Source organism: Fistularia commersonii, chromosome 14 (genome assembly GCF_037954325.1).
Source record: "Fistularia commersonii isolate RoL2024-O1a breed Wild chromosome 14, RoL_Fcom_v1.0, whole genome shotgun sequence".
NCBI lineage: Eukaryota > Metazoa > Chordata > Actinopteri > Syngnathiformes > Fistulariidae > Fistularia > Fistularia commersonii.
In genome coordinates this window covers 8,000,123-8,023,826 of record NC_141297.1, presented here as the reverse complement: position 1 = coordinate 8,023,826, position 23,704 = coordinate 8,000,123, and the positions used below count along the sequence as shown (strand labels likewise).

Genomic DNA, 23,704 nt, shown 5'->3' with positions numbered 1-23,704 from the left:
AGGGGGCGTGGCTTCAGTGGGAGGGGCGGAGCGATTTTACCGTAAGAGCTCAGTTGCGCTTGCGCGGTTGAAACGCGTGTTTTGTTTTTGTTTTTTGTTTTTTTACCGTAATTAAAAAGATAAAATCGCGGAGTGAATTAAAAGCGCCCGGATTGAGATTGGTCAGTCCTTCAGGTGAAACTATTTAAAAAAACCATATCATTATCAATTTATTTATCTTTTTTGAAGAAAAAAGACGTTTATCATTACCCACCTCCGCTTTCGAGACAATGCTGCCCTCTGCTGTTAAAATGAAATAGCCACGCTTGAACGAGTGCTAATTTTACCTTATCTGTTAAAAACACTTTTAAATGTTTGCATTTTAAATGTCTAAATTTACTCTGTGAAATGTATGTGTTTATAAATTTGTATTAAAAAATTTGGTTAAATGATTGGTATGTGAGGTGTATTGATAACTAGAAAAACTATATGTTTTCTACCTTCCATTGAAGGGATTAGCTGTAAGAAATTAGATTTTTGTTTTTAAATGTTTGTTTTAAATGATTGATGTTTTTCTTTTTTGTGTAGGAGACAAGTTGCCGCTGGAGGTTCTCACAGCATTTTCACAGTACTTCTCTATTGTACTCGCTCATGCAGTAGACTAGTCTGTCACTGAAAGCGGTGCGGCGGATCTACAGGTTTTACTGGTCATTTGTTCTCATGCTGCTGAGCAAATTCCCCTCACTGGGAGAAAGGTCAAAGGTCAAATCTCACATGTCTTAAGTTTGATGAGGGAAAAGTAGTAAATGTGATTTTAAATTCATGCGAAATACATGCTTGTTATTTTTTGCATGTTCATTGAGATGTTTTGGTTATGTACTGTCTGCAGAATATATATTGCCAGATGTTATTTATATTTATTTATAAAGGCTGGTTCCAGGTGATGCATTGTATCTATGAAATAGGTGTTCAGTGTATTACACATTACATACATGCTTTTTCCACAGTTAAGTTACAAATTTATTTTTTTTAATTGAAAAAAATTTAAAAGGCAGTTGTTTTTAAGAGAGAATTTTTTTCTTGAGAAAAAAAATGGATTCGTTTTCTTCCCAATTTCATTTAATTCTTAGTCTTTTTTAAAAATGTGCTATTTGCAGTCAATTTTTGAAAATTCAATTTCCAAGGTAAATATTGTGATTCCTAAGGTATATTTTGCAGATCTGTGTGTACTTCTGAGACACTATTCAAATCACCACACGTACCTCTGTTTTATGGCCACTCGGGGACGCTGTGAGTAAAAACAAAAGAGATAATCATTAAATACACCGAAAACCAAATTTTAATAATCACAATCAAAATGACATTGAAAACAGTAAGTAAAAGGAGAAAGACAGAACTATTTTTTAATGCAATAAAATTAGATTAAATTCACTAAAATCCATCACAGGAATCAACAGATGCAACAGAAACCTCCAGCATCTCTGGGAGTTTGGGTTTATTGAAATAATTGTCTGTCCCCGCGGACAATTCTACATTTCAGAATAAAAGCGTGAATTTTCCAAGACGCTGCTCTCTCATAGTCTAAGCTCTCGAGAAAATTTATCGTATTTTAGTTCCAGTTTTCCCCTCATGTTGTTATTATTTCTGCTCACATTGGGTTTAATTTTATTTCATTATTGATAATTTCTCTTTCATCAACATTTTTTTTAAATTTGTCATATAACGATGTTTTCCAAAGGTCCTCTGCCTTTAAAATGTAATCAATTGATTAAAAATCTAAATCAAACCAATCATATATTTATATACATTCTTTGCCTGTTTGTTTTTCTAATTTTTTTTTGTTTGTTATTGTGGTTGCTGTGGAATTTTTGAGTGCCACTTCTCTTTGGCACTCAAAAATTGAACTCAAAAACGAATTTTTTTGAAAACTCCTTTGTGAGGCTGGTAGCTTCTCGCCCCCTTCCTTCCGCCGTTTTTTTCAAACCGTCAATAAAATAAACGAATAAACAAATCAGACACAACCAGAGATGGTTCGTCCAGAAATATGAAAAGTCGCTGCTACACCGAACGGCTGAATTTCTGGGAAGACGTTCACGACGAGCCCTCCTCTTCCTCTTCCTGCCGAGCCTTAGTCGTCCAGGCCGCGGGCGTCGGACGTACCGATGGGGAAGAGCATGTCGCTCTCCAGCGACAGGTTGCTGCCGAGGCCGGCCACGCGGCTCCTCAGCAGGAAGTGCGTCCTCCTCTGCAACAGCCGCTGCTGCTCCTGCTTCAACTCCACGTAGGAGCGCGAGAAGGTGTGGAAGATGGAGGTGACGGGGAACGCCATGAGGAGGATCCCGCTCAGGATGCTGCTCAGGGCCACCACCTGGCCCGGGATGCTCCTGGGCACCATGTCGCCGTAGCCCACCGTCGTCATGGTGATGACGGCCCACCAGTAGGTGGCGGGGATGCTGGTGAAGTCGTGCGAGGCGGCCATCTCGTTCTCGATCAGGTAGAGCAGCGGGGAGTAGAGGGCGATGGCCACGCAGAGGAAGAGAAGGAGCAGGCCGAACTCTCGCGTGCAGCGGCGGGCGGTGAGGCCGAGCGTCTGCAACCCCAGCGAGTGGCGCGCCAGGCGCATCACGTACAGGATACGTAGGGCCCTCAGGACCCGCAGGACCAGGCCCACTTTGTCAAGGTAGCTGCTGCCGGAGCCCAGGCGCTTCTCACCCGTGGAGGTGCTGTCCACCAGCAGGGTGATGTAGTAGGGCAGGATGGCCACCACGTCGATGAGGTTGAGGGGTTGGCGGAGGAAGGTGAGTTTGCTGCGGTCCTGGATGAAGCGAAGCGAAAACTCCAGCGAGAACCAGGCCACGCACACCGTCTCCACGATGAAGATGTTGTAGCACATCCTGGAGCAGGTTCCCTGCAGGGGACGGACACACACACACACACACGTGAGACCGTCTTACATGCTTTTCTGTGTGGAGTCTCCATGTGCTCCCCGTGTTCTCTACATGGGTTTTCCCCTACACATCCAAAGACACGCATGTATTCATTGCCAATTTGTGCAAATGAAAGAGTGAAGGAGTGTCTTTGTATTGCGTGCTAACGTATGTCTCTATGTTATGTGAATGGAAACGTGAGCAATTGCATGGGTGTATATGACATGCGACATGTGCATGACGTTTATATGGCGTGTGAATGAGAGTGTTATGCGTCAATATACCCTGAGTGCGAGATAAGCCGAGAGGTTAATGAATGAATGAACGATTTAGACATTTAATACAAATCATTTCAAAAGGCAGAAGATGGACAGCTTCGCTTTCACAAATTTTCTTTCTTACGCCAAATGACTCATTGGTAAAGAAAAGAAATTGCTAAAAAAAATGCAATTGGTAAGGCGATTAATTCTCAACCAATTGGCTTCCCTGAAGCAGGTGTGAGTATCAACTTTGACCACCAGGGGGAGGTAGCACCGCTTCGTGACAGCTTGAGTTCACAGAAAGACTCACAAGAAGAATGGCCTGTTTCACACCTTCATCGTGTGTGCACGTGTGTGTGTGTGTGTGTGTGTGTGTATGTGTGTGTGTGTCATTCACACATACACATGCATGACTTTCATCAGGTGCATGCTGAGGTGTGTTTACTGACCTGCCATCTCAGTGGTAGTTTAGATGTCTGTCTGAAATGTTGTGTTTAATTTCTAAGAGACTATAAAATAACTGAAAAAATACATTTTTCTGTTTTTGATTTTTTTTCAGAAGTATCAAATTTGTCTCTCCCCTCTCCTTGGCGGGGGATGAAAAGAGGATTTCTTTTATCTGATCTGTGACCTCATCTCATTTGCACGTATGTCTGCAAGACTATCGTACAAAATGCAGCAGGCAACTACAGGGCTGACAGAACATCCGGAGGGCGTGGAGAAAACAGACACTAAATATCCATCGTCTGCCACTTCTGATGTACGAAGGGTCGCGGGGGACGCTGGATCCTATCAAGAGGTCAATCGCAGGGCCATGCCACTAAATATAATATAATATAATATAATATAACATAATATAATATAATATAATATAATATAATATGATGCTGCTGCTGATGGGAAAATTTTGAAGCAGACTATTTTCTGGATAGGCAAAATGTTTTTCATTGACGAAGTGCCTGAGACAATATGTTAATTCAAAAAGTAAAATGTAAATAAAGATGAAGCTTTTATAGCTTTATAACAAGAGACTCAGTTGTTATTTTAGATCAGATATAAACCCTGTAATAGTCTCATATCATTGTTTTTTTGTTTTTTTTTTTAATTTAAATCGATCTGGAAGGGATTAAAACTCTTTTAATTGTCTCTGGCCCCGATGGGGACAAATTATCCTCCCCTTCCCTGGAGAGACGCCTACGAACGCCGATGAACCCGTTGTTTCTATCAGGAACTCAATCCCTTTCGCTTTTTAACGAAGGGGCTAAAAGCAGAAGCGAGGAGGTGTGAAAACTCAACGAGTCTCGCACCTCCAACATCAACCTGTGACTTTAGAACGACATTCGTTCTTAATCACTGATTCTAAAATCCGGCTGAACACAGATCACTCTTCTTTCTTTTCGGATCAATCCAATTTGTTGACTATTTCTTTTTTTATTTAGGTGTAAATGCTTATTATCAAAAATAACTATGTAAAATAATAAAAAATAAAAATAGATAAATGAAAAATAAATATATGAAAATAATTCTCAGATTAAGGTAATCATCAAAAGATGATTATTCATCGAATAAAACAAATTAAATCAGATATGAGTGAAAATAAAGTCTAAATTCCAAATAATTAAATATGTATAAATAGCAAAGAAATCAATTTTCAAAAAATATTTGAATTTAAAGTTAAATAATAATAATAATAATAATGGAAAATGATAATAATAATAATAATGATAATAAAAATCTGAAAAATGGGGGATTAATCTGAGGAAGCACGAACTTTGGATCCCAGATTTAGAGCCCTGAAGGATGCTGGTAATACGGCAATTGAAAATTATTTTCAATACTTTTCTACTCCAACCGGGAAAGTCATAATGACTGAGCAGCGATCAAAAGCCGTGAGGGAAAAATTTGCATAAACCAGCCAATCGCCAGAAAAATAACCCCGCCCCTCCAAAAAAATACCTGAAAAGTACATTAAAAATATATTTGAATATGAATATTGATTTGAATGAAAATGAATTGTAATTCTCGCAAAATAATATCTTAAATAATCGGCAAAGGATCAGCAAGAACATTCAAGGCCCCAGGATGGAGCCCTGAGGGACACCCAAAATAAAAGCATGCCAAGAAAATATTGTAATACATCTTGTAAAAATTGGAGAATGCTGCCAGCTGTTGGAAACAAACCAGCGACCTTCTCGCTATGTAGCAGCGGCGCTGACCACTGGAAAATCCTAAGAAATAAGAATAAATCAATTATCCTTTTTTACGATTTCATGAATAATGCATGAAATAAAACTTGACTTATAGGACTTTCCACCGCAGCTTCGGCAATAATCAAATTCCCTGTCACGCTCTCCCTCCCGCCAGCAGGAAGCGCCTCAGATCCTGAACACACACTTTAACTGAAACTGTTGTGTCCACAAACAGCGATTAAAGCATCGGCTCTTCACCCAGAAGCGCCAGAATTTCATTAAACCGCTCCTATCTGCTGAAAAGACACGCCTGTGGTTGAAATGCTCCGTTTGACAAAAGAGACAGATTGTCGTGGTGGAGCTAGAGAACGATGGGAAAACTAAAATAAACTAAATGACCTGATAAATTAACAAGAAAATAATGAAAAACTGACTGGGGGTGCTGAAAAATCTGCAAAAATGGAAGCCGGAATTGAAGATTAATTGACGAGAGTTGGGAATATTCAAGGAGAATGCACTTAAAAATAGTCAAAATGAACTGCTGTTAATTTTAACAAAACAAAAATTATAAAAAAAAAAACATCCAAACACATTGTGACATCAATAACACATCAATAAATTAGAAATCAATCTTGAAATTATCCACTTGAAAATCAATGATTAAGCTGATCTATAACTTGGATTTAAAATATAATATTGATGATAAGGAAATAAATTGGCTAAGATTTGACGGATGTTTCCTGTCGGGAAATAAACTGGTGGTTGCAAATGAAATAAGGGGCCTCCTTTAAAACCTCCATCCCGCTGGAAGAACTTCATTAGTTGATTCAACTAATGAAAGCATTTTTTAATTTCGTCCCAATTTGTCCCACAAATCATCTCCTCTATGTTAGTACAGCTGCTATTTATTCTATCTATTCTATCTAATTACTGGGTATGACACGTATTAAAGTTCCTCTTGCCGCCCGAAACAATTGTTATTAGCACTATGAAAATGATGATTATTATTATCATGTAATGTAATTATCATGTTGTTAGCGCCTGTTAGCCGAGGAGCCATTCATTCTGAAAACCAGTGAAAGTCTCACCTCAAAATTATTCACGTGCCGGTTTTCCGATAAATTGTCCAAGAAGTATCATAATCATCGAGCTTGATGAGATTAAGAAGATTATTACATGGTAATAAACATGACTGTGACAGACAAAGGTTAAATAAAAAAAAGTATTTAAGCTACGTCAAAATGTCACAACAGCAAGGATTATCTTTGCTGTGACAAAGACCGATAAATAACAATTTTATCTTTCATGGCAAAAAAGTCCGGCCTGACCTTTGGCCAATCAGAGTGAAGGAGGGAAAGTGGTAAGAGCCAATCAGAGGTGCTCACTGGAAAGTAAACAAACCATTTTCTGTCTATAAACCCTAATTTTTCTTTCATTTGTTATTTGCTCAGTCACATAATTGGACATCGCCCTTTATTTTGAAATTGTGATCGGCTTAGGTCAGAGGTCGCCAACCCGCGGCTCCGGAGTCGTATGCTGCTCTTTCATCCTTACACTGCGGCTCCGAGTGGCTTGGAAAAATAGATTATATTTTATTTGTGTTAGTTACTTTTTGCAATTTTAGATCTAAACTGGAAGATTGTTGTGATCTTGAAATATTAAAATTAAATTATATTCATATATTTTTCCACGCTCAAAATATACGTCACACTCGCGGAATCCCGAACACCAGCCACGACACCGTCAATTTGTCGTAGGCAAAATACGAAAAAGCAATATATACAGCGATACTTTTTATTTTAGACGACAAATAGTAACTGTGGCTCCCAGTGTTTTCTTTTCCGTGGAAAACGGGTCCAAATGTTTGGGTGTTGAGGGTTGCCGACCCCTGGCTCAGGCTGATGTGGACTGAAGAGCGATACGGTCAGATTCCTCCGGTCACCACGGTAACCGCCTTCTATTTACATCGCACCCGAAGACACCCCGGCTCGACGACACTTTGTCGCGCCCCGACCCCTTTCGGACTCACCGCCTCCTCCTCCTCCCTCATGGCGGGCATGGTGCTGATGGACAGGTTGACGGCGGTGACGGTGACGAAAAGCACCGACAGGCAGGCGAAGATCTTCCCCGGCAGCCCGGAGTGAGGTCTCTCCACCATGTCCCTCAGCCTGGCCATGCAGCGGCTGACCCCTGACTCCGCGCGGCGCCCGCCGCCGGGATCCGACAGCTCCTCCATCAGCTCCTCCTCCTCCTCCTCCTCCGCCCTCTCGATGGCCTCGAACTCCTCCACCCGCTGCAGGAGGCGTCGCCGGCAGCACCACTCCAGGCTCTCCTCCGGGACGCCCCAGTAGAGCAGCTCCTCGCGGAAAGAGAGGGCGCACGTCTCCCGGAGGAGGCGGAGCTTCCCCGCCCGCAGGAAGGTGAGGATGGTGCGAAAGGCGCAGGGGCTGCGGTCGAAGAAGAACTCGTTGTGCGTCACGTCGTAGTCGTCGCAGACGCGCATGATCTCGTCGAAGCTGGTGCAGAGGTGGAGCCGCCCCAGGCGGGACAGGGGGAAGTCCTCCAGGGTGGTCCAGGGCAGCTGGTAGCGCAGGCCGCCCACGTTGATGATGGCGTGCAGCCTGCGGGCGTTGCGCGACGGGGCATCGTCGCGGTGGCGGTGGAGGGCGCCGGGCTCCGGGGCCGGCTGCGCCCGCTTGTAGAAGGCCCCCTTCTGAGCCTCCTGCTCGAGGAGCGGGGGCGCGTTGAGGGAGGTGTCGGAGGCGCAGCTCAGGGCGCTGTAGTCGTAGTCCGATCCATCGCCCGCCAGCAGCGTCATGGTTACCGGCTGATCACATCCCGCTGCTCCGACCGCCGGCTGCAACCGAGAGAACAGATGGCCATCGGCGACCGTTCCTGTCAAAGGGCGATTTATATTTCATTTATCCTGACGGAAAACACAAACGGGAAAAGGAATGAGACGGTGAGAAGGTCATGTGACCGCGGCCTCGCTAGGGATTTGCTGAAAGGTCAGCGTGATTTACACCTCGACGTGAAAGTGACCCTTTAGGTAAAATAAGAATAATTTATCCTTTATTAATCCCCATGGGGAAATTTGTTCTCTGCACTAAACTAGCAGGGGGGGGGGGTTCCAGACATGCTGCCCCCTAGTGGCTGGGGGTGAAATTGCGCCCTGGACACATAACACCAACACAAATCCAATTGTTATCCGGCGCAAACTCCACCTACAAATAGTAAAATTCACATGTTTAAATCATCAATCTTCTAAGGGGACAATGGAAACCTCCAGGGGGGTTGAAACCTTCCCAGCAGTCACAGAACATGAATAACATCTGCGTGTTGTTGGAAAAAAAAGAAGGCTGCAAGCTCACGGAAACATCTATTTACACCGTGTGTGAGTGCATGTGTCTGTGTGTGTGTGTGGGTGTGTGTGTGTGTGCGTCGCATCACTCAATAGCGAGTGTGGATTAACACACTTAGGTGTGTTTAATGACATCATCCTGTTTTTCTCCTGCAAAGAATTTTTTCCATTTTTATGACAACTGCTCTGCAGTATATCAAAACAAAAATCAGCAAAGCCAAAATGTGAAAAGAATACATGAAACTAAAATAATTTTTTCTACAAATCAATGGGAAAATTACACAGTATGTCTAAAAATTATGTGAAATTTCAAAAGAATTCACAAAAAAAGCAAAACATATTACCCGTATTTATTTTTCATCAGGGTGCTCTTACCGTATGAAAAGAAAAATATGCCAGGAATTATCAATAATAACTCTAAAGGAACTTTAGTGGAGTCAAGTGAAACATATTTTCTCCCATAGTTTGAGATTATTTCCCCATTTTTGTTACATTTCTTTGTGCCTTTTCAGGAAATGGCTTACAGCCTTTTAGGTTATTACAGTAGAAATTTGGCATTCAAAATAAAATCTTGAATTTTTTTAAGATTTTAAGACCTCTCAATAATATATATTTAGAGAGGTATTTTAGCATTCTTTATAAAGTAGCAGCTGTGCATAAAGAACCACCATAATAACAAAAAGAATCAGAAAATATGTTCAGATATAAAACATACATTTAGACATAAATGTGAATTAGCCGGGAATATAACTCCATATTTGATAAAAACGTGCACTTCCATAAATATATATAGATTCATTTATTGATAATTTTTCCTTTTTTTTTAACCTTATCTAGTCTTTTTTTTTTCATTTTTCAAAAGGGACCATCTCAGTTACATTTCCAAGATGTTCATATTGATTTATCTATATTTTAAAGATTTTAAAAATTAATCAAGGCTTTTCTTTACACACACACACACACACACGCACACGTACTTCAGGCTGTTCAAACACATTGTGTGTGTGTGTGTGTGCGTGTGTGTGTATGTGTGTGTGTATGTGTGTGTATGTGTGTGTGTGTGTGAAGCGACTGCTCAGGATCACTCCATCCTGGCGCCATGGAAACGCCTACATCAGTGCCGGGATCAACATGGCCTCCTACCATCATACTTCACCCCTCAGGGCTCAACATTCCTCACGCTGGGCTTTTATTTATTATCTATTATTTTCTAAGTTGTGTGCACCCCCCCCTCACATGCACGCTCACGCACACACACAAATCCCAGGATGATGAGGGGATGGGATGGATGGAGACAGCAGCCCGGCTGGCATCGGGCCCCGGTGTGACGATGGCGGCTCAGACGCCGGCCGTGTTCTCCAGATTGACTGGTGACTCACCGCCCGGCGAGACGGCTTTGTGCGTTACCGTTGGTAACCACGGCGCTGTCAAACACGGCGGGGTCACGTGACCCTGCAGAAAACACTGGGATTCTTGAAAAAGCGACACAAATGTTATTGATAATAAATATTGAGCTTTGTTTGTGCCTGGTGCAAGATGAGATGGAAATACGCGCGCGCGCGCGCACACACACACACACACACACACACACACACACACACACACACACACACACACACACACACACACACACACACACACACACACACACAACTGTTTTGTGGTAAATTCCAGTCAATTTTTCAAAATATCCCTCACAAATGTTCTTGTAAATTATTTACTACATTTCTCAAATAAATTTTGCGAAATATTCTGATAATCCACTCGTTCTCAAGCCATCTTTCCACTCCGTTTTCTCTTGATTTTTTTCCCGCTTATCTTATAAAATCTCCAGTAAATTCAAATTGACATTTCAAGTCATTTTTGAAGTTTTTTTTTTTTAACACTCAACTTCAAGTATTGCACCATCAGACAAACTTTTTTTTTTTTTTTTAAATAATTTCCCCTACAAACAACATTTATTTCTAATCCCTTCTCATGATTTCTTTTTTTTTTTTTTCCTTCTTTTTGGGCGGGGGTTATTTCTCTCTGAACTCGCAATTACATCCTCACCGACTTTGCTTCGGCGTCCAAGATGGACTGATGGGACTCATCACTCTGTCATTTCGTGCTCTCAGTTTTACCGCCATCCAGACGGCCCCCATAGACCCTCATCACCCCCCCACCCGCCTACACACACACACACACACCTCCGCCCACTATAGCTGCACCCGAAAAACACCCCCCTTCCCCTTTCCACCTCCCGCTTCCCCCTGAAGCTAAATTTATACATTCCCTTCCTGGGTGGGATTTTTTTTTTTTAACCGCCGAGCTGGTGAAAATCATTGGTTTCAGTTTTGACCTGATTGATACGTTGAATATTGCTTCTCTTTCTTTTCCAATTTTCCAATTATCAGAGCCACTGGTCAAAAGAGTCGCTGCAGAATTGTCAAAAATAAACCAAATGTGTGGATTGTATCACTCAAAAATGAAAACTGTGAACGGTCTCCGCTCATAATTACACCTGATTGCATTTATCCAATTCACACACCCTGCCACGCCAGGCGCTGTCAGTTGTGGCCTAAAATCAATAATCCACTGGATTTTGAGGAAGATTGTTTTATTTATTATTATTATTATTATTATTAAATATATTTATTTATCTGAAAACAAAGTTCAAAATTCCCTGAGATGTCAGCTTCCAGAAAAGTTATTGAAAAAACATAAAAAAAAGGAAAATGAAGTAGGAAATATGAAAGATGTATAAAAAAAATAAAGAATATTCACAAACTTATTAATGTTTTGCAATGTGGGCACAAGGAGCTTTTTCTTGATCTTTATTCCATCTTCAAATTAGAGAATGATACAGTATTTTTAAGATTAAAAAAAAAATCACACTCACTTCAGGGTTTATCTCAAGATTAATGGGGGGGGGGTTGATGATCATTCACAATCAAAAAACATGAAACAATCGCCAAGTATGTAGAAATTTGCAAGCAATCGCCCAACAAAAGCGAGATTACACTCCTTTAGATTGAGTTAAAAGCAGATTATAATTCCAGATTAGCAGTCTCATTGAACCCAAATCAGGCCAAAACAGTTTCCTGTTTTGTTTTGTTCTGTTCAGACTAAAAAGTTGTGTTGCAAAAACCCGATTTCTGTGAGACCGAGATCTCAGAGAACCCCGTCCGTGCACACCTCAAACGTGAACTCACCTGGGAACGGAAGATTATAATCACTTTCCCTTTTTTTTGTCTTCCGGTGGCCGCGGAGTAAGACAGACACTATTAGCAGTTAGAGAAAAGTCATTAGTTGATCTCATTACGGACGGAATGAGGAGGAGGAGGAAGATAGATCTGGTGTCAGATTTCACTGATGCGCAGTGCTCTGATCCCGAAGCTGCACGTAAAGTGAGAGGACGATGAGCAAAATTGGTTTTTATTGAACGCTCGAGGAAAATAAACGTTTTATTCATCACTGGCCAGAGCGAATGAAAGTCCAGGGTTTATTTCATCTGTTATGTATTTAAATCATCCACATGTGTGTATGCATATACACTTGCATTCACAAATATATGAGATACATATATTGATAAAAATAGAACTTTTTTTTTTCTGATGATGTATATACAGTGAATATGTGTCTTAAAATTTGGTACAAATAAGCCAAAAAAATGAAATAAATATATGTTTATTATTATTTCTGGTTATTTTTGGCCTGAAAATGAATGGATGTACTTATAAAAAAAATTACTAAATAAATAAATGTGCCTGAACAAAGGTCAAGGAAATCAAACAAAAATAAACAGGAAGCGATTTCTAAAACAGAGATTATTTTTATGAGTCAGCTGAACTCTGGCGACAAACTAAGTTCTTCCACCTAACATCATTGCAAAAAAAAAGACAAATAAAAGCAAATTATTTTGCTATCAGTGAAAGTTATTCTACAAAGCAAATGAAGGCTTTATCCATTATTACAATTTGTTTAAAAATGTGCATCAAAATAAAAACTTGGCTGCATTAATAATAATAATATAATGATAATAATAATAATAATAATCTCACCAAGGGACGTCTTTTAATCAAATAAAGTAAATAACTATATAAGAAGGATTCTATTCTTTCTGAAATTGGGCCCAATTTTTCCTTTGAATCCTGATCCTCTTAATCCAAACGTTTTTATCTGTTTACATTTAATTACTTAGAGCTCTTATTTTAATTTACTGCAAACTCATTTCCGTGCAATGAAATGCATAGTATAAAATTACATCTCAATATCAAGTATTAGATTTATCAGCATTGTCATTATTGTAAGTTTTTTTGAACGTTTTGTTTTGTAGTCAAACACACATACATACACATTCACACACACACACCCACACACACACTTGCGCGCACACACCCGACGTTGCTACGGATCGCCCTCCCGTACTATTATGGGATTGATGGGGGTCGGGACGCAGTCGGCCTCACACACACACACGAATATGCACACACACACACACATGCACGCACATACGCACGCACGCACGCACGCACCGTGTCTAAAACTTCGCGCGAAAAGTCCGGCAAGTCCTGCACAACGCGCAACAGCATGAACTTCGAATGATCGCAAACCAATAATTGAATATCGATAAGTGATAGCAAGGGCGGGAATGGACTCACTGCGTGTCGGAATCCGTCGCTCCGGAAGTTTGGTTGATTTGTTTTGTTTGTGTGTTTTTTTTTAATTGATTTTCTTAAAAAGAGCTGGAAGGGGGAACGCCGCGGAGGGACGAGACGCGCACGGGGCTCCTGCTGCCGCCGCCATCTGCTGCACGACGGTGATGAAGAGGAGGATGATGAGCAACAGGCTTCCTCCTCCTTCCTCCTCCTTCCTCCTCCCTCTGGCGCGGCTTTAACTCCTTCCCTTCGGCTCCATCTTCTCCGCCCGATGACGTCACTGGCGAGGGGGCGCGTCCCTTCCGCCTCAACGCTTTGATGTAAACTCCATGGCAACCGGTTTCAGGAGAGCCACCTGTGTGGCACGTGCGATCGTTTGTACGCATGCGCGACACCTCCAACTTCATAAATTTGTCATCCCTCGAATTTTTGACTTTATTGTTTTATTCATTTCAATTTAATTTGATTCTCCCGTTGGTTATTTAAAAAAAAAAAAGATGTTTGAGGATATTCCCGATGATAATCGGATATTTGAGAGGCGAAGTGGCTGCGTCTGTGCGCATGCGCGGCTCCTCCCCCGCTGCTGTCTTTCTGTGGCGAGAAATCATACATTAATAGGTGAATTTAGTCCTTAAAGTTTCTGCTTATTTCTGATTTAAATTACTCAATTTAATTTTATTCAATTCTGTTTTATCTAATTTAATTTCAAATTAATAATGATAATAATAACTACATTTGAGGATATATCCTGATGATGATTGTTTGGTACAATCTGGTACAGCAATCTTGTACCAGATTGTTGGTTTTGATTTATGGCCAGGGTATTGCAGAATTTGACGGTGATTTATTTCCCCTTGAAGTTGTTGCTTATTCAAAATTGAATTAAATTCAATTCAATATTAAAATGTCCCCTTGGTCATTTTGAAAACCACATTTGAGGATCATTTACCGGTTTTGCCCCAGGGGGAGGGTTAGGGCAGTCGTCCTTGGACCCTTATGATCCAAGAACCTTGGATTCAGGAGGAGCAGTGTGATTTCTGTCCTGGTTGCAGAACAGTGGACCAGCTCTACACCCTCAACAAAGTCCCAGAGGGTGCATGGGGGTTTGCCTGACCAGATTACATGTGGTTTGTGGACTTGGAGAAGGCATTTGGCCGTGACCCTCAGGGATTTCTGGGGTACCAGACCCCCAGTATGACTGGTGTCAGAGCTTGGTGTGTATCAATCTAGTCGGATTGTGAGGTTTGGACTCCACCAGTGCTGCCCATAGTCACTGATTCTGTTCTGAACTTCATGGACAGAATTTCAACGCCCAGCCATGCCATTGAGGAGATCCAGTTTGGGTGCCTCAGGATTGGGTTTCTACTATTTGCAGACGATGTGCTTCTGTCAGATTCATTCAACCCTGATCTCCAGTTCTAACAGGAGCGTTTTCGCAGCCGAATGTGAAACACCTCTCCCTAAAAGAGAAGTGCCCTCCCTGGGTCGAGGATGATATCCCGCCCAAACTGTCTTGTGGTCTTGTTAATGGGAGTAATTATTTCCAGTGGTGGCTTGTCAATAGGGGGCACCACCTTGCTTGTCCCGCATGAAAAACAACAAGAAAAGCGTTGCATAGGATTTTCCAAAACGTGAAAAATAAAGGTTCCAGTTGGTGAATACAGAGTACGATCGGTTGTCAAATGTTGTTTAAAAATGTTTGTTTACAGTAAGCGAGTTGTCAAATGAGACATTTCCTCAAAATACAGAATCTCACCAGCCGCCACCGCTGGCGTTTAAGGTCATTTGTGATCGATATCAGCTGATATTCAACTGCTGACGGACGCCGGAGAGGGTAATGTGGAGTTCAAAAGGTTTCGCCGGCAGAGAGACGATCGGCCTGAAACAAAGTCACGTGATTCTCATATACTGGGTTTGGTGTCAGCTTTGCTTCCTCTGAGACGATCCAGACCTGGCCGGCCTGACCGCAATCCTCGCTGATTGATGGCCACGTCCCGAAACTGAGCGCGCTCTCCCACAGGCGGCGCTGACACCAGAACTGGATTGGTGGATTCAGTCCAATGTCTTTGTAACTAAATTTAAAGCTTAATGTGCTGTTTTCCTGGGGGGGGATTAAAAAAAAAAAAAAAAAGATTAAATAAAAAAATCAATACAGAATTGGCTATGTGCTGAATTTGAAAAAATAAAAATTATGAAACTTCTTGATAATTTTAAGTTGTTTTTAATTCAGCTTCCTTATGAGTTTTGAACCGTAACAAACTAACTTCTAAGAACTTTTTTTGTAATTTACCTAATTAATCATATATTTTCTTTTCTGTGGTTGAAAATAAAAATAAAATCTTAAGAATTAGAAACAATCAGCTAATTAGCAAAAATTAGCTGTCAATGGTTGCTGTCAGCCCCTCAGTTAAACCATTAGATTAAACGATCATTAAAGTTTTTAATACATAATTAATTGCAGCCATGCCTGCTGGAGAACAGACACCATCACAGATTAATGTGAAATTTGTAATCAGAATTCTTTATCATTATATTTCGTCGCCATACGCTCAATTATTCTCTGGATATTTTGATTTAACCTTTACTTTCTATACATCCAGGGTTATTTTACCAATAATTCCCTTCAAAGCTTCTAATCTGTGTCAATCCAGCGGGTAGAGGTGGCGGCTCTCCGTGAAATGTTTTTATTTTTAATTCCTGGCAGCAGTGCAAAAACTCACAGACAGCCGGCCCATTTCCACCACTGGCCCACTTCCTTAACAACACTAGGTTGTTAATCCTGACTAATTATCCGGCCCAGGTTTGGGTTGCAACGGCAACAGAGGAAGACGGCGCTTCATCTTCGGGGAGTTTTTTTTTTTTGTGGAAATCAATGACTAATAATGGTAATTAGATTACTTTAAGAAGTCGATTTGTAAAATGATTTTGTATCACCTAGTTGTGAGGTGTGCTGGTTTAGTGTTTTTTTTCAGTTCGTGCCTTCACACGTGCAGTGCTTCGGCCTTCATATCTGGGTTCTGATCTGTCATTTCTGAGTTGTGCATTTGGCCGTGGAACAAGTTCCCTGTAATAGATGGATCCGGTGCAGCTTGAAATCCTGCCTTTCATGCTTCTGCGTGCGTGTTTCCGAGTCCGAGGTTCAATCTCAAGTTTTGATCAGGCATTTCTTTATGTTCTGTTTTTTTTTTTTTTTTTTCTAATTATTTACCATTTTAAGATTCTCCAAGGTTTCAACGTTTGAAATAAATTATTTGAAATGATTAAGCTTCCTCTCCAGAATTTTCAATTACGCATTTCACAACACAGACTGGCCCAGGTTAAGTTCCGGGCTGGTCTCGATTTGCCTTCGATCAGTAGACAGGTCCTATTCGGGTTTGGTTTTGTTTTGGTCCATAGCTTTCAGAAAATAGATCCAATTTGTTTACAGATCGGCCTTTTGCAAGAATCCCAACAAGTAGACAGGTCCAGTTCGGCTCAGGGAGGTACATTTCCAGCTCTCTCTGGGTTTGGAGAGAAGTTCTGGATCTGCAAAGAGCAGGGGCAGTGGCGTCTGGCCGCCCGAGAGCCTCTGAATATTTTTATCTCGGTCGGGTTCGTTCCGTCTGCCTGGCCAGGTTCTCTCAGGGGGGAACCTGCTTCAGAGAACAGGCTGAGGGTGAGGCGTCGGGGTCACCGTTTCCCACAATGGGAAGAAGAAAAAAAACAAACTCCCTGCATCTTGAACAATAAAATTCAAACGAATCTCCGCAGCATTTTCTGAGAAGTTCATCCCACCATTGCTTCAGTTTCTCATAAACGGAAACCTGCTGATAATGACGGTTTAATGACTCGCTTTTTTTTTTTTTTACCCGTCGACATTCTGTTATTTACCAGACTGCCTTCTTAAGAGACGGCAGAGAGCAATAGACTGTTAAAATGGACGGGCAACAAAACAACGTGGGAGGCGTTTAAACGGAAGCGTTCTTTTCCACCGCAATGTGGAAATAAACACTCAAACTGTAATTTGACGGAAAAACAGCTGCTCAGCTTGCTCACTGACACTGCAGCTGCTCTTTGTAATTAGCAGCTCCGGCTTAAATATCCCCTACAATGTTATTTGCCAAAAAAGAATCTTAAAGAACTTAAAATGTATCCGGTAAAACCTGATAATCAGGCCCTTTTGTTATTAGCTTTTTAGAATAATTTTCAGCACCCCTCCGTTTGCCACTTCCTCGGATGTTGCCGCCTCGTCAACCATAAAGTGAACATTACATCATATCAAAACGTACATGATACGTAATCCAAATAATATATTGAAGCAAAATGCCCTGGTTAGCATCAGACACCTCTAAATGTATGAACTTAGCCTAGCACCCTGCTAGCATTAGCATAAGTTACATAGGAATTCAATGAGATCACTGGCGTAACAATGCTAATGTTCATATAAAAGACTAGAAATTATTACCTATTAGCATCCAGCAAAGAATATGGACTTTTGAAGCACAATTAATGGCCCAAATAAATGTTCTTATGTGCAGCCTCGCTTGCCTACAAATAGGGAAAGCAGCGAAAAATCAAGTTGATGATAATGATATATCCAAACTGTAAACTTACAGGATTATGTGGGCCAAATATCACTATTTGTCAGGACGGCGAGGACCTTCTGTTGACCTGCTGCGCACTACAGGTATGCGTGGAGCTATTATTGTTTTTCTTGCCACTAGATGGTGCCAAAAACTCCAGAAATAAATCTCCAAAAAAATTAAATCCACAGTGAAACGCAAGAGACTAACAGAAGGCTCAGTGCAGGCTATTGCAGCTAATTATTAGCATGGTCTAGCATGTTTGAGCGTCATTCATGCTTTATTTGGGGGGGTTATATTTCTTAATATTTTGGGACATAATCACTTCTTTCTGACCATATTTTCATTTAACTTTATTACTTTTTAAGCCATGTCTTAAACCTCTTGACGGGGCTAATAGGTGACACAGGGGAGCGAAAGTGGCTAACAGATATCTGCTACCTGTCAGAGTGAGGCTAATTTTGGCCGATCAGTTTTTTGCGGGGGAATATCTCAAAGAAATTAGCAGACGCAAACAAATGCAAAAATAGACAGGGAAGAAATGTACTAATTTTAGTCTAAAGGAATTAATCCGCTTCGGAATCGTGCCAAAACACAAGAATAATTGCACGAAATTACTCAATAAATAAACACATGGAAAAAAAAAAAAAAATCAGCTTTCAAGTACTTTTAAAAAAAAAAACAAAAAAAAAAAACAGATGACCAGCAGTGTGAAATCCATCTCTGTCAAGGGAACGATGGCAGCCCGTGATACAATTCTGCCCGCGAACGGTACGGAATTGGCAATCCTGCGGAAAGTAACGACAAGCTTTAATGACCTGAAGCGCTCTGCGAAAGGCATTATTTCAGGGGCTTCAATGCAGCCGGGCCTAGTTGTGTCCATAGCAGCGAGGAACCCTGGGTGGGTGCAGTGGGAACATGAGACCGATCATCTAATTTCCTCATTATCTGACTCGTCTGCGGGGGGAAAAAATACGTTTCTCCGCTGCCGGCGGGTCGATGCAGCGCCGACCAGGTAATTGCGTTTCCTGCAGATGGCACTTAGTTTACCGACGGAGGGATGCAATGACCTCACACGTAGATCCGGATATAACAGGCCGAGAGGGAGAAAGAAAAGAAACACACTGCTCGGAGAAGCAGCTGCGCCTGTTTGACAGATCCGGCTTCGAGATGCCAAATTGATTTTGAAACGGGGATGCTGATGTTGAGTTTTCTCAGGTGACGACAGGAAACTTCCGGGGGTCCTGCGTGACGGGAACACGGTAATTCAATTTATCAATTCTTTAGGGGGAATTTCTCATCTCATTTCACGGATCTCGATCCGCTCTGATTTTTTATCATTTACACCTTTTTTCCATGACTAAACCCAATTTTGGCACTTTTTTTTGGTGCGTTTTTGTTGTTTTTAAAATTTTGCACAAATTAGCAGGTTGTTTTTTGTTGGGTTCTTTTTGCAAAATTTAAAGCAATTGTGATGCTTGATAAGCTACAGCTTAGAACAGGATGTTATAACTGAATGTTATATTCAGACCAAAATATTTACAAACCTAAACAAATGTTCCTGTAAGAAACAGAAAAAGATAAATCTGTTCCTGACCTGCCAAAATAAAGGCTCTTTTTGCCATTTTAGTGTCCGACACACAGGATAACCTAAAAAACTTTTCTATGCTGATGACTGTCCCTACAAAGCAAGACCTGAAACACGAAAAGCACTAACTTAAAGTAACGACAACTAACAAGGAGTTCTGCTAAAGATTTGCCTGATGGATGCTTGACACGCGCGTCTTAACTAGCAGCCTGTTAGCAGTTAGCTTGTTTGTCAACCAACATTTTGATGTTGGACTGAGTCATTTTTGTTTAGAATTTTTTTATCGTAAATCAATTTGTTCAGGAAGCTGTCCTATCGTGAACCAAGGTATCCCCATTCAGAATACAATTTTAGGTGAAGTACTGCAGTTTTTGTGTGTTTTTTTCTACCCTGAACTTCACCAACTCTATCCAAACATGGACTGTTGAATTCTTCTGAGGGGGACTGGGCTTTTGTCAGAAAAAATTTATGCTAAAATTAGCAAAAAAAGAAATTCCATCATACAAACTAGAGGTCAGATTTAGAGAAATTTTAAAGACAGGTTCCTGAAGATCTTTCGATCTCCTCCCTCCACCATTTTCTCATCTTCCTCTTGACAATGTCTTAGATGCAGACGAGGATGTTTGGCCCAAGCTGAAGAGGACAAGGCCGCTCTTCATACAACCAGTGCCGGCTTTGGAACTGAGCTTCCGAAAAAAAGGAAAAAAAAAGAAAGAAAATGTCGGACTAACTGGGCAAAATGAGTGAAGAGCTCTGTCACCGGCTGACCTGGTAATTGGATTGTAATTTAAACGGCAGCAACTTAGTTTTAATTTGTTCGCCGCAGAATGAGCCACCTGCCCGGCTGTAATTTTGTTAACGGGCCGTAAAAACACCATGATTCACAGGACGGGTTTGTTTTCAGAGCCGACACTTCGAGTGTCTGCTTCCCCCTGTAGATTCACCTTCCGGCAGAACATATGACTCTTTTCCACGGTGCAATTCCAGTGCAACTTAGCTGCCCTTTTTTTCTGTGTTTTAATCATCAAAAGAATTAAGAAAAAAAAAAAAATCCTGCAAGAGCGCTATATGGCTACATGTTAGCATGACTGCTGTAGCCCTTTCTGGCCCTTATTTTGGAGAAGCACCCAAACAGAGCCGAAACTGTCCGGTTGCTAGTGTTTTTTAATACTCTTCACATTTAAATTATTTTTGCATAGTTTCAGGCACCCACATTTATTCTCTTCTTTTTTCCTTTTTGTAAATTATCAGGCGGCTTTGTGATGCGTCTCAAGTCAAGTTCTAATCACTCATTCAGCAAATCATCATCTACTCCAGGGTCGGGCAAACTACAGCCCGCGGGCCACATACAGCCCATTGGTCTTTTTCATCTGGCCCGCCAAAGATTGGTACAGACTTCATACTTGATTTAAATGATTGAATGATTGGATCAATGAATGCGGGAGCTCAAACAGGAGATTATGTCATTTTTGGAGCTACTTGAGAATTTTCCTGAACTGAATGACGGATTGGCTTTCTGATTTAGCCTTTAGCTTCTAGCCAAACAAAAAAAACAAACAAACAAGAAATTAATGTATGTATATGGTTTTGAGATGGCTATTTGGTAGAATTGGTTATTGAATTGCAATTTTTTGTAAGTCGCTTTGGATAAAAGCGTCTGCTAAATGACTAATGTAATGGATGTACTGACACACATTAATGAGCTGCACGTGAAAATACAAGGGAAAAAACGATTTGTGCATGAAATGCTAGCAAACGTCAGAGCCTTCAAAACCAAGCTGGTTTTATTTTCAAAGCAAGCAGGCGAGTCTGACACGTACTGTTATCAAATGCGTTTTTTTTTTATATGTATCATATCTTGTGCTGACCCGGCCCGTTTGTCAAATTCTAAAAGTCAATGCGGCCCCTGAGCCATAAAGTTTGCCGACCCCTGATCTACACCCTTTGCCCGGGTCATTGGAGCCTATCCCAGCTGTCATTGGGCCACAAAAAGAGACATACAATCATTCACCTTCTTATTTAGGGTCTCCAATGAATCTTCTGCATGTTTTGGACAGTGGGAGGAAACAAGAGGAACCCTACCAGAGACATGGAGACTCCTCACAGAATCAAACCAGGGACCTTCGTGCTAGGAGGTGGAAGCGCTAACTCCTCTTCCATTGGTCGCCTTGATCAGCAAACCATCCGTGGCAGGTCACATGTAACATTTAGTGATGTTGAGAGTGAAGCCCTTCCCTCTTCCTCCCTCTCTGGCGTGCCACGTCTTTCAGGGTGAAGTGAACCCAGGGGGAAACGGTCGGCTCTCGAGCCGTCTGGCGCCGGGGCGAGTGTTTCACAGAAGGCTTTTAGAGGGTCTTAGATGAAAAAACATCTCTGCGGGAAAAGTGTCGGAACAAAGCAGCCAAAAAAAAAAAAAAAAAAAGGTGAGGCTTGAAAGACGAGGGGAGAAAAAAAAAAATGTATCGATGGGCTTTTGAGATTCTCCAAAAGGCGCAAAACAACTTGTTCATTTGAGGCTGGATCAAAAATGCGGAGGAGGTGAAGGAACTCTAGGCTGACCTACTTTCCTTTTCCCCCAGTGCTTTCAAGTAATTACACTGATAAATTAATAAAGAACATAATCAAAATAACCACCTTAAGTTGGACCCACATTACATTTATTTATTAGACTAACAATGAATAATAAATAATAGTGCTTTTACATCTTATTTTACAAATGTTTGAAAATAAGAAATAAAAATGGGGTGTAAAATGACTTAAATCAGTGACGTGAAAAAAAAAAAAAACCTTTAGTTTTTGAGAGATACAGTAAATAAATGCAATATTAGAAAAATGTAAGTAATAAAATCCAAACTATTTTTAATAAAAATATACATAACGGCAAGCCATGAATTTGAAGTCATGAAATGAAAAAAAACAAATTTAAAACAACCTCTTTCAGTTCAACCCACATCAAAACTTGTATACTAATAAGACGAATTATAAATAATAATCAAAAGAAAAAAAACTTGGCTTTTGATCCTTTCTTTACAAATAGCTGAAAATAAGAAATTAAAACTGGGGGTGTAAAATGCAAAAAGCCACTTTAAGTTTGTTACAAAAATTCCACAAAATAAATTCAAATTCATTAGGGAAAAGTATATTAAATAGAAAAAGAATATTTAAAAAAAAAAAAAAAGTCAATAACTGCTGTTACAAAAAAAATGCTAAAACAAATTCTAAATAATTTTAGTGCGAAATGTCGGACGGATGACGCCGCACGTTTCCATGAGCGTGAAACACCCTAACCGCCAAACGTGCACGCATGAGAACATAATGTTGCAGAGGGCCTATTGTTAGACGCCAACGCCGCTTCAGCGTTAGCCGTGTCGACGCGTGATGAAGCACCGAGCCGGAGGGCCCGGGAGCCGAGGAGGTCCCTTTCATTACAGCAGAGCGGAGCCATTGATTTCTGCAGACATTAGTAGAACATGCTTCATGCTACAGCAGCGATGGCGCAGGATCCTCCCGCGCTCGCTGTGCCGCTTCACACCCGTGACTCAGCTCACCTTCGTCTCTGAGCAACCGCGCTCGGGAGGCTGGTAAGTGAATCGAGCGTAAGTCAGGGCGGGGGATTGGGGTGAAAAAAACAAAACAGGAATTTAGCCATTCCCTCTCCTCCTTTAATTTGAAATTGTTAATTGGGTGGGGGCAGATAAGCAACTGGCGATGCTTTTCTGAAACGAACATTGTTTACTTAAATTAAATTGGTACATTCAAATTAAAACTGAGATTAAGTCTTTGTGAGAAGAGGGTTTACGTCTAATCCTCCGGTATTAGAGGAGGTGGGATTATTATTGTCTCTTCCTGAAGTATCTTTTTAATTGAAATCTCCCCCCCCGGCCCCTCAACACTGTCTCGGTGCAACATAAATAGCGGTGCATTTCCATAAACACTGGAAGAAACAAGGTGCCTGAATTAAAAGCGAGCATCGTGACAACTGCTGAGGACAAACTACGCCGAAATATACAAAGAAAAAAGCCGAAAGGCCTGAACACAACATAAGTTCTGTACCAAGTCACAAAGAAACAGTCATTTAAAAATAAACGCATTTTATTTTAATAGTCTTACACTTTTTAAATTTTGTTTTAAAAAATTAACACGTTCACCTCACTCCTGCGCTTCACTTAGTCAAAGGGTTATTTGGCAAGTCAGCAAG

At 41.0% G+C, this 23,704-nt stretch overlaps 1 protein-coding gene across 1 annotated transcript; it reads right to left on the bottom strand.

The window, feature by feature from the left end:
• Positions 1 to 1,662: 1,662 nt before the first annotated feature.
• kcng1 (potassium voltage-gated channel, subfamily G, member 1) lies at positions 1,663 to 13,573 on the bottom strand. Its single transcript, XM_086159804.1, has 3 exons — positions 13,360 to 13,573; positions 7,385 to 8,212; positions 1,663 to 2,887 (listed from the first exon to the last, which is right to left on the bottom strand). Exons 2-3 carry the CDS (start codon positions 8,171 to 8,173, stop codon positions 2,108 to 2,110), a joined length of 1,569 nt encoding a protein of 522 aa, XP_086015930.1. The 5' UTR covers positions 8,174 to 8,212; positions 13,360 to 13,573; the 3' UTR covers positions 1,663 to 2,107.
• Positions 13,574 to 23,704: the final 10,131 nt, after the last annotated feature.

Excerpts from the sequence above, each read along its gene's own strand:
- kcng1 (XM_086159804.1), bottom strand. The coding sequence starts at position 8,173 with ATGACGCTGCTGGCGGGCGATGGATCGGACTACGACTACAGCGCCCTG. Across the intron at positions 2,888-7,384 it reads TGAGGGAGGAGGAGGAGGCG|GGAACCTGCTCCAGGATGTG; the intron begins GTGAGTCCGAAA and ends CGTCCCCTGCAG.